General features: G+C 34.7%; 1 protein-coding gene across 7 annotated transcripts in view; it reads right to left on the bottom strand.

The window, feature by feature from the left end:
* Nucleotides 1-439: 439 nt before the first annotated feature.
* Nucleotides 440-15,792, bottom strand: part of RC3H1 (ring finger and CCCH-type domains 1) — a 79,751-nt gene continuing 64,398 nt past the window's right edge. For 2 of the 7 annotated variants that reach the window (XM_045811467.2, XM_045811471.2), the window contains 7 exons: nucleotides 11,868-12,020; nucleotides 9,669-9,882; nucleotides 8,805-8,895; nucleotides 8,392-8,524; nucleotides 6,358-6,528; nucleotides 5,346-5,461; nucleotides 440-4,379 (listed from right to left, as the gene is read on the bottom strand). In XM_045811467.2, coding sequence (XP_045667423.2) covers nucleotides 4,226-4,379; nucleotides 5,346-5,461; nucleotides 6,358-6,528; nucleotides 8,392-8,524; nucleotides 8,805-8,895; nucleotides 9,669-9,882; nucleotides 11,868-12,020 — 1,032 coding nt within the window. In that variant the 3' untranslated portion in view covers nucleotides 440-4,225. The remainder of the gene's footprint in view (nucleotides 4,380-5,345; nucleotides 5,462-6,357; nucleotides 6,529-8,391; nucleotides 8,525-8,804; nucleotides 8,896-9,668; nucleotides 9,883-11,867; nucleotides 12,021-15,792) is intronic. The other 5 variants (XM_045811468.2, XM_045811469.2, XM_045811470.2 and 2 more) reach the window with 5 other exon arrangements.

The following is a 15,792-nucleotide window of genomic DNA, read 5'->3' as shown; positions in this document are numbered from 1 at the left end:
TAACATTCACTGGTTTAGAGAAACTGGTGAATTTTCATTACTTTTACATTTTATAAGGCCAGCTACCTTTAACAGTTAACTTTAGATAAATCTACTTACACAATACAATCAACTCACAAATACTAAAAGGTTTCACAATCAAAATGGCTATCTCCCCCAAAACCAAAACAGAGTAAAGCACAAGTCTTTGGCTCTCCTTTAAAGAAAACAGCAGGTTACCATTCTTAACCAGACCTTTGTTTGCCTACCAGTAGGGCAAATACCACATTTGTGCATCACTGAGTAATAACACCATTAGAAAAGGCAACTTCACAGAAGTTATTGGCTAAGCGAATTCATTTGAATGCTCTGTTTTGAGGCAGCAAACTGTCACTGTTGCAGATTGGGGAGGGCAGTGGGTAAGTCAAGGGGAATTTGCAAGAGAGAAAAGGGCCAGGGGAAAAAAAAAACAAAACAACTTTGAGCTCCAACCCTGAAGACCTACGGAAAGTCTGATGGAGTTACATATTCATGGTAGCAAATGAGAATCGTATGAATTTTATGTCTTTTAGGCAAAAGAATAAATATACAGTAAAGTCTAGGAGAAGGGAAGGGAAATAAGATGAGAGAAGAGAATCAGCCACATTAATGCCACACCAAATAATTTTTTACACATTCTGAATATTTGTATTTGTAGCTGGCATTAGAAATAGTGTCTTATCATGTGAGTATTATTACTAGAAACCTATGCTATAACTAACTGTTCTTTTGACTATAAAAGTAATAAGGAATGGATCTTTGGTCACTTTAGCTTCTGTAAATTACCCAAAACAGGGCAGCTATTGGACTTATCTTGTGACAATATCTATAAGGCAAAAGAACTATATGTAAGTTAGGAAACTGTGTGTCGATATTCTCAGTTCTTCTACTCTTTTCCAGAGATACCTTGGAAAAAAAATAAGTCAAAATACTTTTATATTCCTAGCGATAATGAGATTCTGGTGTTGTTCTATAATCAAGAGTGAACACAATGCTTATTATACTCCTAACTTAACCCTCTAAGAATTGCTCATGTTCATCTGTGACAAGTCTTGCTTCTGAATTCAGTGAAAAGCAAATACTCATCTCCAGAAGAAATTAATATTTTATTTACTAAGTAGAAAGCATAAAAACTGTATTTCCTATCTGACTGATTTAATCTCTTAACTGTCTCTAAAGGCATACATTTTAAAAGCAAAAAAAACAAAAAAATCAATGCCTTTCACAGGTTTTCACAAAAAAAAAAAAAAAAAAAAAGCAGTTCAAGAGTCAAGCAGTTAAAAAAAAAAGAGTCAAGCCGTTTTGTCCCAAAAGCCCACTTACCTATAGGCTCATCATTTCACAAAGTATAACACAGAGAAAAGGAAAAAAAAAAATCCAAACTTTGGAAGTTTTATTTAATTCCTAAAACTGCTTGTGAGTACTAGGAAAGTTCATAGAATTTCCATGAGATAAGGTAGAATGCCAATTTAAAATAGGTAAGTTATAGGCACAACGGGATAGGATATCATTCTTCTTTCTATCCAACCAGATGTCCTCTAGAGTGTGTGGGGCCTCACTGAGGTACAGCCAGAATTAAGGCTACAATTTAAGAGATCTGCCCCCCACCCCCCGTCCCCAATGAAATAACCTTAAAAAGTGAAAGGGACTATTTTAAGTCAATTCAAAACAGTGGCTTTTCTGGTTTTATTCAGAATAGGAGTACTATATAAGTTAACATCTATTCCTGCCTAGCTTATAAAATCAAAATGGTGAAAGCAAGGAGTTTATTTGGAGGATATAAAAACAAGAATAACAGAAGCTGATTTATCAGATGTTTCAATGGATATCCAAAATAGAATTTTACTTTTTATTCTGAACTTCAACAAAATCAATACCCATAAATTCCCTTCCAATACCAGAATCATTCTGAGTTCCAAACTGAACCAACTGCTTCTAAAATTTAGGAATTTTCTAAGATGTCCAAAGGAGAAATAAGATCTGCCCAAATCTGCCTACAGAGGTTGGAGGCCAAGAATGTTGCCTTTTATAGTTGTACAAAGAAATGAAAAATCTTGGGACTCTGTCAGATGTACAAAGTTTCTCTCCTTCTCCCAAAAAACAATAAGCACTTACATGTAAGAGGGTTTTAAGCAAAAAAAGAACACAAAAAAAGCAAAAAAAGCAAGTGTGTATTTTTAAAAAAAGAAAATATGATACTAACTGAAAAAATGCCTCATCTTCATTCAGTGCTTCTACCTCCCAATCAGTCATTTTATCGCAACAGCTGCGCTCATGCGAAAAAATCCTTAAAACATACCCAATATATATACAGATATAGCTATGTATATATGTATATATATAATATATATAAATTTTTATTTAAATAAAAAAGAAAGCTCGAATCCCAAGCCAATATGTGTATATCAAATCCTTGACCAGCCAGGTCTGTAGGGCATAATCAAATTCAATGTGAAATAGTATATAAACACGGTGCCTTGACTGGGCAAATTAAATAATCGCTACTCAAAAGAGTGTTCTGTTTGGACTCTCCTACTGGTAGGCAATGGCAGGACTGTATTTCCCTCCCCCCTCATTTGTTTCCGTTAACAGTGTGATGGACACAGAGCTTACACTAAGGTTGTTATGACCTCAGCAGGAGTTAAGGGTTAAGAAAATAAGAAACAAGAAAAATACAAACTCTTGCTTTTACCCAACCAAAGCAATGCAGTAACTTATTACATAACCAGTGCTTTCTGTTTTAGTAGTATAATCCAGAAAGGGAAATTTTTTAAAAATCAGGCAAACAGAGGGATGAGGAGGGTGACAATATCAAATAATCCCCACCAAACATGTTTTATAAGGTCTTAGTTCAGTATAGACACATGCCATCAGAAGATGTGCAGCAGAACTAAATTTAAAAAATTCTTCCTTATTCTTTTCAACATTTTCATGAAGAATCTCTTTACTCTTGTAAAGTTGAGTCTATGAAAATGGACATTTAGGTACTTTCTACCTACTGGTGCCACTGATTCTGAACAACTAGTCGATTCATGAACTATCCTTAAGATCTGGGCAGTCTGTATTTGCCAAATCTACTGAAAGCCAGAGGCTTCCATTTCATTTTATACTTTTGGGTTTTGACAGTAAAACAAAACAAAAACATCCACTGAAATAACGTGACTGTTCATTTTCAGTTCAAGTCAAGTGCTGCAGTTTTAAAACATGGTTGATTTTCCTGTTTTGTTTTGTTTTTTTTTTAACATTTTATGATTTTAGCAAAAGTTTAATTTGAAAAAGCACAGCTCCAAATTTCCAACCATCAGTTCAGTACAGGTAATATACCAACCGTATATTTTCAGTACTAATAAATTACAGTTCATTCTTAAAATAATCTCCATTTAAATCTAATCAAACAGCCTACAATATTGGCCTGGCTTTCTGATTACATTAAGAGAATGAAATGGATTCATCATATGGAAATGAGGACTTCAAAAAATTAATTGGTAATTATTTCTTTGAAAAAGCTGAAATAAAAACAAAAACAAGAAACAAAACCCTTCTGAACAACAAAAGTTTTAGTGCCATATGAAAAACATACACATGAAGCCAGTAACCAGAAAGGGAAAAAAATTATGGCTTTCAAGTAATAGCTCCTGGAAAAGTTGGTTTGCTGCACATTTTCTAATAACTAGTCTACTACTGTCTCTTTGTTTTTCAAGCACCACAGAATTCTCAGTCCGGTGCTTTATGTGTGTTTTAATTTATGGGGTTGTGAAAGTTGGAAAGGATTGGGGGTAAGGAATTATACACTGGGTATGTAATAATACCAAAATACAAGAAAAACCTACTTCATTAAGATCATACAATTAATCAAACAGAGTGTATATATAATATCTTCTTTTTTTTTTAAAGCCCTGGATCCAAGGCGTCCAAAGTTATTAAAATAAAGTTCATTCACAGAACAAAAACAAATTTAATCTGAATTGCTTGCAGATACTGCTAATTTTCTTTTTCTTTTTCTTTTTTTTTAAATTAAAAAATGCATTAATGTGAACTATGTGCAGGGTTTGTTTTTAGTAGTGGTGTTTGTGCACATTGCCTCCGGTACTTTTCCTGGATTTCTCTGACCACTCTCAGAGAAGAAGTTTAGAAGTTATCTGTTCTCCTACCCCTATGCCCCACAAATTGATGAGGAGCGAAAGATAAAAGTTGGACTCTTCATAATTTAGGGAGCAGAAGTGGGTGTGACTCCCGCTCTCTGGGAGTCATTGTTGTCACCTCCTCCCTCAGGGTCCTCTGACAGGTTCAGAGAGCCGGTCTTGTTTGACAGAAGGCTGATATTCTCTTGTGTCAAAGCTGAGCCATTTGGTACATCACTGCTGGAATTTTAAATAAGGAGAGAGATAAAAATGATTAACAGAATAAAATCGATAGGGCCTTTCTTTTACGAGTAGGGAAAAATATGCAAGTAGCTTTTCGACTTTAATTTCCAGCTTGATGTCCATGCTTTAGCACAGGGGTTGGCAAACTAAGGCTAACCAGTGCCTATTTTTGTAAGTTTAGTTTTACTAAAACACAGCTTGCCCATTTGTTTTATGTATTGTCTATGGCTGCTTTCACACTACAAGGGCAGAAGTGAGGGTTTCCACAGAGACTATAAGACCCATAATTTTAAATAGTTACTACCTGGACTTTAAGAAAAAGTTCTGACCCCTGCTTTAGAAGGCTTACTAGTACAAGAAATTATTTTGAACCCAGGACAATGCATGGGTTTTAAATAGCTAAAACCTAAGCCTGAAAGCAACAGGGCATTAGAAATTATTGTTACACAATCATCAGGAGGGTAACTCAGGATTATGCAGCAAATGACTTCAAAATATCCTAAGGAAATAATTACTGCTGTGCAAATAAAGAATTACTACACATCTGTTTATTGCAGGGCTGTTCAATGATAGCTGACATGTATCCTTTCACACCTCTAGATGATATGGGATAGACCAAATTAAAAACCAAGGGGATGGAGTGGAAGGTGGATTTGAAAGAGGCTAAACATCCACATACTTTAAAAGGACTGGAAAGGTCTACACCAAAATGTTAACACTGGTTTTAAATAAATTAAAAAAACAGCGGAAAGAAGAAATGGAACAAGAAAAATTCATTTGTTAGGTATTAACAGACAATTCCACCTTGAATCTGTTCTAAAATAAGTTTTATAACTAAATTTATGTGAAAATATTCTTTTCTCAATGTATATAAAATGATATTTTTAAAAACAAATCATATTTATGAGGGCACTTCTGTCAGGATTGGATAATGTAAGACTATGACAACGTCCCTTCCTTTACCTGAATGTCAACGTAAGGTCCTCAGCGGAAACCTTATTCTGTGGTTCTGGTTGTCCATTTTCAGCTTGCTTACTTGTATTCAATTTGCTTTTCATGTCCAGAGAACACTGATTCTCCTTTGAAAGAGAAAGAAGTAAATTCAATTATCTTCTATTTAATAGTGCTAATGAAAGAGAGGCCAAATACAGATAATACAAATTGATAATTCATAAATCATATATAGTTTTATAAAATGACCAAAGAAATGGGCAGCCTAAAATAGAGATGTACACAGTTAGAGGGTACACTTGCTCACTATCCAAGCTAGAAAACAAGGGGGAGAATGTCCCAAGTCAGAAAAACTGATGACTTAGAAAGGTAAGCCAAAATATAATAACTACCTGTAATATACTGACTGAAAGCGGAAAAATGAAATACCCAATTTATTTGCTTAGAAAGAACATGAAAACTATGCACCAAGAGTCAATTACCATGCAACCTGGTGGAATGGCTCAATCCCCCAAAATCCAAAACTCACTAAAATCAGTATTCATACACTATGAAGCAAACCCTAAGCACATCCATGGATACAATTCCTCTTGAAGGAATGTGTAGATTCCATTTCACTTATAACAAAAAACAGGTCTTCCGTAACTAAAGGCCTATAAAAACCAGAATGCTATTTGTGAACACATATTTGCAAAATCATAAACACCATCCCCTCAGCTTCCCTAATCAGTATTGTTAATAGTAATTTAATAATGTCCAATTAACTGCCTTGTTTTCCCCGAAAGTTTTTCATAATGTAGAAGCCTAAGACAAAGAACACACTCAAACCAAAAGGGAATGAGAGGAGGAATGAATAGAATAGGGAAGTAGCCCATCTTCATGAGACTTATTCTAAGTATTAGCCATTGGAGTGCCTTGGGGTGATGATTCTAGAGCTCTGGAGCCCTAAGTTCTGGGACATCACTACACAGAAGCTTTCCTTTCACCTCTCCCGGCTCCCATCCTTTCCCACCACAACACTCACCATACTCAGTTCCCGGGTTCTCTTCCCGATTTCCCTTTCCACCTGGTGCAGTTCCAAGCTCAACTGCTCACTTGAAATCATTCCAGGCCATTTTGGAGGTGGTGGTGGGGGCTGTGACTGGCCTGCCAGGGTGTTCACCTCCCTCTGTAACACCAGCCTGTTACTAACAGCCTAGTGCATAAAGCCAAGCACACATACAACTCAACACATTTCACACTATGCACAGAATGACCAGGCCCAATTTCAGATCACTGCCTCAAGTCGTTTATCATGAAGATATTTGCAATAAAAATGACACTATAAGGCACGATCTCTTTGAGTGCCATTTGAATTAAAAAAGAAAAACTAGGAGATTTAAACTTAGCGAACAGTAATTTAATCTTAGGGATAAGTTGCTCTTACTTTATCTGAAAGAGAAGTCAAGTATAAACGCACATCTTTCCCCCTCTTTTTTAAACTGAATTTTCTGAAGTAAATCCTGCAATTTATTTCAATGAAACCTCAGTAATGGCAAGGACTTTTAACCATACTGAGTTAAATATGTGATAAACTTTCAAATGACGCTGATTATTCTTTTGGAACAGAAAATGGGTCTACAAATTTCAACTAAGACAAAAAGCCATGAATTAATAGGATAAGGAAGAATACTTGGGAGTTAATGGTCTGAATCTTTAAATAAAGTTAATCAACTAAAGAAGGACATAATCAAACACTGCTCTTTTTTTTTACAATAGAAATCAGCAAGAAGTTCTAGACCAATGTAAATAAAATGGTACAAGAAGACAAAATATGAATATTACAGTTAAAAAAAATTCTTAAGCCTTATTGCTTACATAAGAGCACAAGTCAGACATGTGTTCCAAAAAAAAACAATCTCCTATTGCTCTTCATAATATACGAATCTAAGATAGAATTAGCTAAAAATTTATTTCCAAAGGGATGCCTTCCTTATCAAAGATCTTTGTAGAAAGATAATGACTTTTTTTTTTTTAAGATTTTATTTATTTATTTGACAGAGAGAGAGACAGCAAGAGAGGGAACACAAGCAAGGGGGGTGTGAGAGGGAGAAGCAGGCTTCCTGCCGAGCAGGGAACCCGATGCGGGGCTCAATCCCAGGACCCTGGGATCATGACCTGAGCTGAAGGCAGACGCTTAATGGCTGAGCCACCCAAGCGCCCCAACGACTAATGTTCTAATAGTTAATCTTTTTCTCCAGGAGTGAACAATGTATTTAATCAGCAGAATGTCTTCAGTTTTCTTAATTCAAAGAATATGCTCCCATGTAAAGGGTAATGTAAACAAAACCTAGTCGTCTTCATGTGGCACTTCAAAGGATTTTAAAAAATCTTTGTTTTCAGATATTTTTTCTCTTTAATGTTAGGCAGCATCGTGGAAAGAACACTGAATTTGGAATAGCAAGACTTGGGTTTATATTTCAACCTCTATAAAACTCCTATCCTTCAACTGGAAGAGGTGGACTATACCATTTGCCTAATCTACCTGACAGGGTCATTGTAAGGGTCAAATAGGACCTGGGATGGTAACTTATAAACTGAAAGAACTATATTAATGAAAGGTACAATCGCTACACAGAGGCTATACTTTTTTAAGTTCAAGTTCTAAGCTTCTGCCTTTTAAAGATTTATAAATAAATGCTGAGGATTAAACGAAATAAGAGAATTTATTTTTAATTAAGAAAGGCAGTATGAAAAATGAAAAACAAATGTTACGCTAAAGCATTTGTTGACAAAAACTGTATACCTTAAATGTGCCATCAGGGAATATAAGTTTCTGCTGGGAAATTCCAGATAGCCTGTTTTCTATTCTCATGGAACAGACATTGTAAATTTCCTACTGTCCCACACTGAACTCTTAAGTATTTATATTCTTTGAAGAATGGACACCTATACAACTAACTCCTCAAGAAACAGACCTTAAGTTTTTATGTTCATAATACCTTAAAGGTTCTTCCTTTTAAAACCTCTCTGAGAACCCTTCAAAAACTGGAATGAAAAAGTATCTGTAGGCTGGTACCTCTAGTCCACGTAGCTGAGTCTGTTGGCTGATTTGATGGTTTAGTTGTTGCAATTCTAGTCGTAGCTGTTCCCTCTCAGCAGATGGAAGGGGTTTTCCATGACTGGCCACTTCTGACATGGACATTCTCTCCCTTTGGTGGGAAAGAAAAGATGGAATAAATTTTAAGTTTTATTAAAAAAAAAATACTATTGACCTCATTGTGCCAACTTGTGCCAACTACACTTCAATTGAAAAAAAAAAAAAATCGAAAGGAAACAAACAAAAAAATCCCCCTAGGTTTGATCTACTACTGTTCTGACATAAAAACCTGTGTTACTTCACTATGAGAAAAAATAAAAATTACTGACAAGAAAAATAAGAAAAGCTGAATAATTTTAAAGGTTTATAAAAGTTACAAGAATGACTCATACCTCTCACTGAAGTGTCCCTGAGAAGGTATGTTTTGATGAGGTGAATACGGAGAACCTCCCCAGCCACCGTGGGTTCCATATGGACTGTAATCTATAAGAGAATAATTTACTGTGGGATGATGCAATTCAGAGATTTCATTCTTCTTTTAAGGTAGCCATAATCTGGGGTGCCTGGGTGGCTCAGTCATTAAGCGTCTGCCTTCGGCTCTGGTCATGATCCCAGGGTCCTGGGATCGAGACCCATATCGGGCTCCCTGCTCAGCGGGGAACCTGCTTCTCCCTCTCCTCCCCTGCTCTCTCTCACTATCTCTGTCTCTCTTTCTCAAATAAATAAATAAACTTTAAAAAAAATAAGGTAGCCATAATCTAAAAGGCACAGGCATGTTTTATACACAGCTATCTGGAAAGATGTCCACTAATATAAGAGGGTACTGATTGTTGTTTCCCCCACTGAAAGATATCAGTCTTTGTAACTGTTTCTTTCTCTTCCTTCCTTGGTAGAGCTTGAACTCACAACCCTGAGATCAAGACCTGAACTGAGATCAAGAGTCAGACACTTAACCAACTGAGCCACCCACGCACCCGTTTCAATTTTTTAAAATGAGAATATATTATTTTAATAAAAGCAACGAAGCTATTAACACAAAACCAACATAGGCAACCTTCACATAGAGACATTTTAGTTTTTACCCTCAGAATTCCCTGGGTTATAATTACCTTTCTACAGGGGTAATTCCATGGAAGAGTTTAAAAGATTACTGCTTTGGAAGATTATGGAAACCACTCATAGTAAATGGGGAGTAGGGATGGGGGCTGAAAGTCATGAATATGAACCCACTAGATCAGCTTACCTTCGAGTCTTACCTGAAATATTAATAGGTTTTGTGGGAGCTCCCTGAGGTGCCAGAGCCTGCATGGGACCAGCACCCTGATATATTGTTTTGGAGGTTCGAGAGATGGCACCAAACCGAGATACGGTTGGTCGGTCTCCGAATGGGATAAGGTCATCATCACTGGTTTCTGCTGCTCGTCTCTGAAGATCCAGTCGCTGATCTCTCATTCCTTTACTCTCCACATTCTGGTAAAAAGTAAAATACTTAGATCTCTAACATTACTTCCTCCAGCTCTGTGATAGAGTTTTTAAAAAAAGAGTACAACGTTCTTATTGGCAGGACTAAAATAATTTGCTTGTCATCATAAACACTGCTTTTTAAACTTTTTTTTTTAAAAGATTTTATTTATTCATTTGACAGAGAGACAGCCAGCGAGAGAGGGAACACAAGCAGGGGGAGTGGGAGAGAAAGAAGCAGGCTCCCAGCGGAGGAGCCCGATGTGGGACTCGATCCCAGAACACCCCGGGATCACGCCCTGAGCCGAAGGCAGACGCTTAACAACTGAGCCACCCAGGCGCCTCTGCTTTTTAAACTTCTGATCACTCCCCACGATAATATATTTTGCATCATGATCCAGTACATACATATACATTCTAATATACAAATATAATTTCATGACAAATATTTACCTCTTACCATATGTGCTCTTGTATTATTATTCTAAATTATTCCTTTAAAAAAAAATCCATCATAACCCACTCAATTTCAAAACTCAATAGTTAGAAAACCACTGCCTAAAGATATTAAGTACCAACACAGATTTTTCAAAGGGATTCCAATTAGAAATAAATAAGTACCAAGACAAATGGAAATGGAAATCTAATTGGTAGACCCTTGCTACTCAAAATATAGTTTGAGGACCAAACAGCAGCAGCAGCAGCAGCAGCAGCAGCAGCAGCATGTGGGAACTCATTAGAAATTTCAGGTCCCACCCTAGTCTTACTGAATCAGGACCTGCACTTTAACAGGTTCTAATTAGACTCCAACATAATTTATATGCATATTAATGTCTGAAAAACACTAATGGTCTTTCACCCATTTGGGAGATTTTCAATTACATCTAGGTTAGATTGACAAATATTTTTATTCTTTAGTGATTTAAGGAAATGAGCCTTATTTTGCCAATTTTTGTTACTTTAATATCATAACCCTCCTCCCCTTTTAAAAAAGATTTTACTTACTTATTCGAGAGAGAGAAAGAGAGCATGAGCAGGGAAGGGGGCAGAGGGAGAGGGAGGAGCAAACTCCCTGCTGAGTAGGGAGCCAGGAAAATAAACAAATAATAATTTGTTTATATATTTACTGTATAATACCAGTTATCATACAATGGTATTTGATAAAAGCAGTTAAAATGAAAGAACTTGACCTATAAACTTGGATACATCTCAAAAACAAAGTTGAATGAAAATGCAAGTTGAAGTATATAATATATATTAAGGCCTATAAACATAGAAAACAAAATTGTTTAGGGAATAGTATAAAAGTATCCATGAAATGATAAACTTTCAATTCAGGATAAAGGTTACCTCCAGGGAAGAAGGGAGAAAGAAAAATGAAATTAGGGAGGTATATACAGGAAGATTTAACAATTTTTATAAAGTTTTATTTCTTTAAAAAATAAAGAAGCAATTAAGATATATAAATATATATAATAATAAACATATAATATATAAATTAAGCTTGAGTATTAGACATATAAAAATAAAATGAAGTGTAATACATTTCAATATACCAGTTCACTTAAAGCTTAGTAGCTACAATTCCGACTCAAATACTACTACTACAGTTCATTAGATTCAACTTCATTGTTTAAACTTCAGAGTTGTAAGAGTTATAATTTACTTGAACAAGAAATCCAAGATCTTGATTAATTATGCAAAGTAATTTAGTTTTGGTTCTAAACATTTGTTGGGTTAACTGCTGGCTGCTCAGAAATATAACAAATGCTCTTCTTTGTCTATCTAGATATGTATTAGAAGATTTATGTTTATACCTGAAAGAAACAAACAGAAAACCCATATAGTTTAAATGTAATTCGATTCACATCATAGCATATGGCCTGAAATTCTTAAGGAAAGCTCAAATATTTGTGTCTACACTATTAACGGGGTCTGACTTATTTGGCTTATCTTCATTTGTATTAATTATGGCTTAGTTACATCACACATACCATCATTTCCGCACTCCCCGCTGCCACCACATCTTTGGGTTTTGCATCTTTGGTTCCAATGTAGGAGCCGATGGTGTCACATGACCAGGGAGAATATTGGCTATAATCATTTCCTTTGTATTTCCCAGCTACCTTCAAGTCTTCATCCAAAAACTACAGATGGGAAAAATACACACACACACACACACACACACACACACACACACACACACACACACACAGAGAGAAAATGGGTCTTATAAGTAACAACACAGAGAAAGCAGGAATTTCTTAGAACATTATACTAAAGCAACATAATGATGGTTATCTGATCTGTTTCAACAGAAGATTTTTGTAGACTATGAAAAATATAAAACAAATGAAGAAAGATGTTTAGCTTTTACCCTTTGTTAGCAAACAAGTATCTCAGTATCTTTCAAGGAATCAAGCCAGGATTTCTGAGGTTTGCTCATCCTCTTCTTCATCGGATGGAAGTCAACACAAGCTATTATGTATCAGGCCCTACTTTGCTGGACATTCCTCATTGTTTCTTTCAGTAACATTCCAGGTAAACAAGAGCATTAAAAACTACTTAAAATGTAACTATATCATGCATCATGATACAGTAACTTTTTTACTGAAATCTCTTTAATAGCATTAATTCGTATTTTAAATAAATTCTGGTCCTTAGGTTGATTCTGTGAAGTGAAAAGGGTAAGATACTGAATCTTCTCAAGATGAGTTCTGAAATTATATAATAACAGAATAGCTATTCTAGGTCTAAAGTATTTTCATTAAAATCACAATATTCACATTTGTGTAAAGTTTTACGGTTTTCAAAGTGCTTTTATGTATACTACCTCATATGTTCCTTGGTCCATGTGAGAACACAGCTGATCTAAGGCTATACCATTATAGGGCAGTACCAGAACTAGAACTTTAAAATTATTGCTTTCACTTTATCACAATATATATACATTGATATACTGATAACGTAGGCTCTATTGATATACCTAAGTGGCTCTATGCCTCCCCCAACTAAAAAAAAAACAAACCTCTTTTTTGAGTCATCATTACTGGTTTTCTATAATGACAAAGGGTTTTGCTGTCCATAAATATTATTCATTTTCAACCATAACTCCCATTTCTATTGTTTATAAACCGTTTTTATCCTATCTCATTAAAAAATGTTTATCTCCTTTATTTCTCCTTCACATGTAAAATTACGTTTATGCTCTCCTTTATTATCTCCTTTATTTCTCCCTCACATGTAAACTTCATATAGAACAGCTAGCTTTTTAAAGATATGACCTACTAACAAGAGTGCTTACCCTGCCCCACCCTAATATATTATGTGGCTGTTAAAAAGAATGAGATGAATTCACATACTGACAAAGAAAGACATCCAGGATAATCGGTTAAGTAAAAACAATAAACAAAAAAAAGTAAATATAAACAAAACCTCAGGATATATTACTAAACCATCCTACTGGTTAGTTCATGCACACAGAAGTTGAAATATATTTAGAAAGTTGAAATTTATAATAAACTTACAACGATACAGAAAATGAGATTTTGGAGAAATTTCTCTATTTTATGTATTTTTATAATGTATGAAGTTATTTTTATTTGAGAGACAGCAAGAAAGAGAGAGAACAAGCGGAGTGGGGAGGAACAGAGGGAGAGGAAGAAGCAGGCTCCATCCTAGAACTCCAGGATCATGAACTGAGCCAAAGGCAGATGCTTAACCAACTGAGCCACCCAGGTGCCCCATAATGTATGAATTTAATACAATTATATGTAGGTTGTTTATAATCAGAACTCAAGTTTGAATATACAGCTTTGTATGTTAGTAACTAAAATAATTCTAGATAAAGTTCCTTAATAGCAAGGCATTATTATAATATTTATTAAAAGTAAAAAAAATAGCAAATACAAACAATTATTATTTACTGAATGCCTGACATGGGCCGGATGCCTAATGTCTCATTAAGTCTTTACCAAACCACTACGAAGTGGGCTTTATTATGCTGGATTTACAAATGGAGAAACCTGAGCTTCAGAGTTTAGGGAGGCTGAGTAACTTAGAAAACATCACACAGAGTGACACAGCTGAACTTCAAAAATAAGTATGTTTGATTCCAAAATTAGCTTACTTTTTGCAATGTCACATCAGTTAAAAAAAAAAAATTAGTATAGTATCACAAGGTTCTAGGAGGACTCTAACATATAATGTTTGAAAAAATGTAATATTTATACTTAAAAGTAAAATTACATTAATAGAAGATGTTGACTTTCCTAATAAACCTACACCGTGGAAAATTCATATAAAGTTTATATAGAAAAGCTAGATAACGGTCAACAACTTTTATTTAGTAGACCACTTTCAAAGACCCAAAATATTACTGTTTTTTATATGCAATGTGATGCACTTCACTTTTCACTGTTCATTATTCGTAATTTGTCAGACAGCAATGTTGTTTAGAATCATAACTCTATCCATTAAGGATGTAAGACATTTTCTCTACATAATATCAATTGCAACCTTGCTGAGAAAACTGAATGGATTTTTAAAAAAACTTATACACACTATGGTTGAGGCAGTACATACAATCAACACACCAAAATAAATAAATAAGATGAGCAAAGCAAAAGCTGGCTTTTTGAAAAAACAAAATTCATAAATTCCTAGCAAGACTGACCAAGAAAAAAGTTATTACCAATATCATAAGTGGGAAACTGAACACCACTATACACCACGTACACACAAGACAACATTCATTCATGATAACAATCAGCACTGTCCCGTAGAAACACAAAGATAGTCCCCAAGATTATGGTTTAAACCCTGCAGTACATTAACTAATTTATTCTAGCAACTTCGTATTAGTGGTTTTTCCTCTGCCTTTCACACTGCCATATTAGCCTGTCTCTCTTCTTTGAATCCTACTATTTTCCTCATTATTGAGTTAAATAAATCCTTGACAAGTCTCACTTACAAAAAGTCTAAACTAATAATAGAAGGGAATTATTAAGTTGATAAAGATCATCCACCACAAAACCTACAGCAAACATCATAATGGTAAATTATCAAAAGTTCTACTTGCTCAAAGACTAGAAATAAGTCAAGAATACCTGCTGTCATCCCTTTTATTCAGTATTAAACTGGAGGATCTTAGCTAGCACAAGGTAAGAAAAAGGAAAAGACATAGAATTGAAAAAGAGAAAGTCAAATGTTCATTATTCACAGAGGATCTGATTGTGTGTATAGGTAATTCAAAAGAATCCACTAACAAATACTAGAACCAAAAAGGAAATTCAGCAACACTGCTGAATACAAGGGTCAATACATAAAAATCTACTTAATTTCTCTGTATTAATAACAAAATGAAATTTTAAAAAGGATTCCATTAGTTTCAAAAAAACATCAGTTATCTAGAAATGTTTAAAGATATGCAAGACACTAAAAACTGAGAGAAATTAAGTAAGATTCAAGTAAATGAAGGGAATACAATGTTCTTGGAGACTCAATATTGTAAAGATGTCACTTCTCCCTAAATGGATCTAAAACGATGCCCAATAGAAATATAATGAGACCTACATATATAATTTTTAAAATTTCTAGCAGCCACATGAAAAAAAGAAACAGGTAAAATTAACTTTAATAATACATTCTATTTAATCTAACACATCCAAAGTATTGTCTTTTTTTTTTTTTTTTTAAAGTAGGCTCCATGCCCACCGTGGATCCCAACAAGGGACTTGAACTTATGACCCTCAGATCAAGACCTGAGCTGAGAAATCAAGAATCGATGCTTAACCAACTGAGCGACCCAGGGCACTCCTAAAGTATTATCATTTTAATATGAAATTAAGAAATATATTAATGAAAAAAAGGAAAAACATATTAATGAAATATTTTACTGCTGGGGTGTACTAAATCTTC

Source organism: Ursus americanus, chromosome 2, assembly GCF_024610735.1.
Source record: "Ursus americanus isolate L20-20 chromosome 2, mUrsAme1.1.p, whole genome shotgun sequence".
In the NCBI taxonomy this organism is placed as follows: Eukaryota; Metazoa; Chordata; class Mammalia; order Carnivora; family Ursidae; genus Ursus; species Ursus americanus.
The sequence above is the reverse complement of the archived record's forward strand: the minus strand, read 5'-3'. Positions and strand labels throughout refer to the sequence as shown.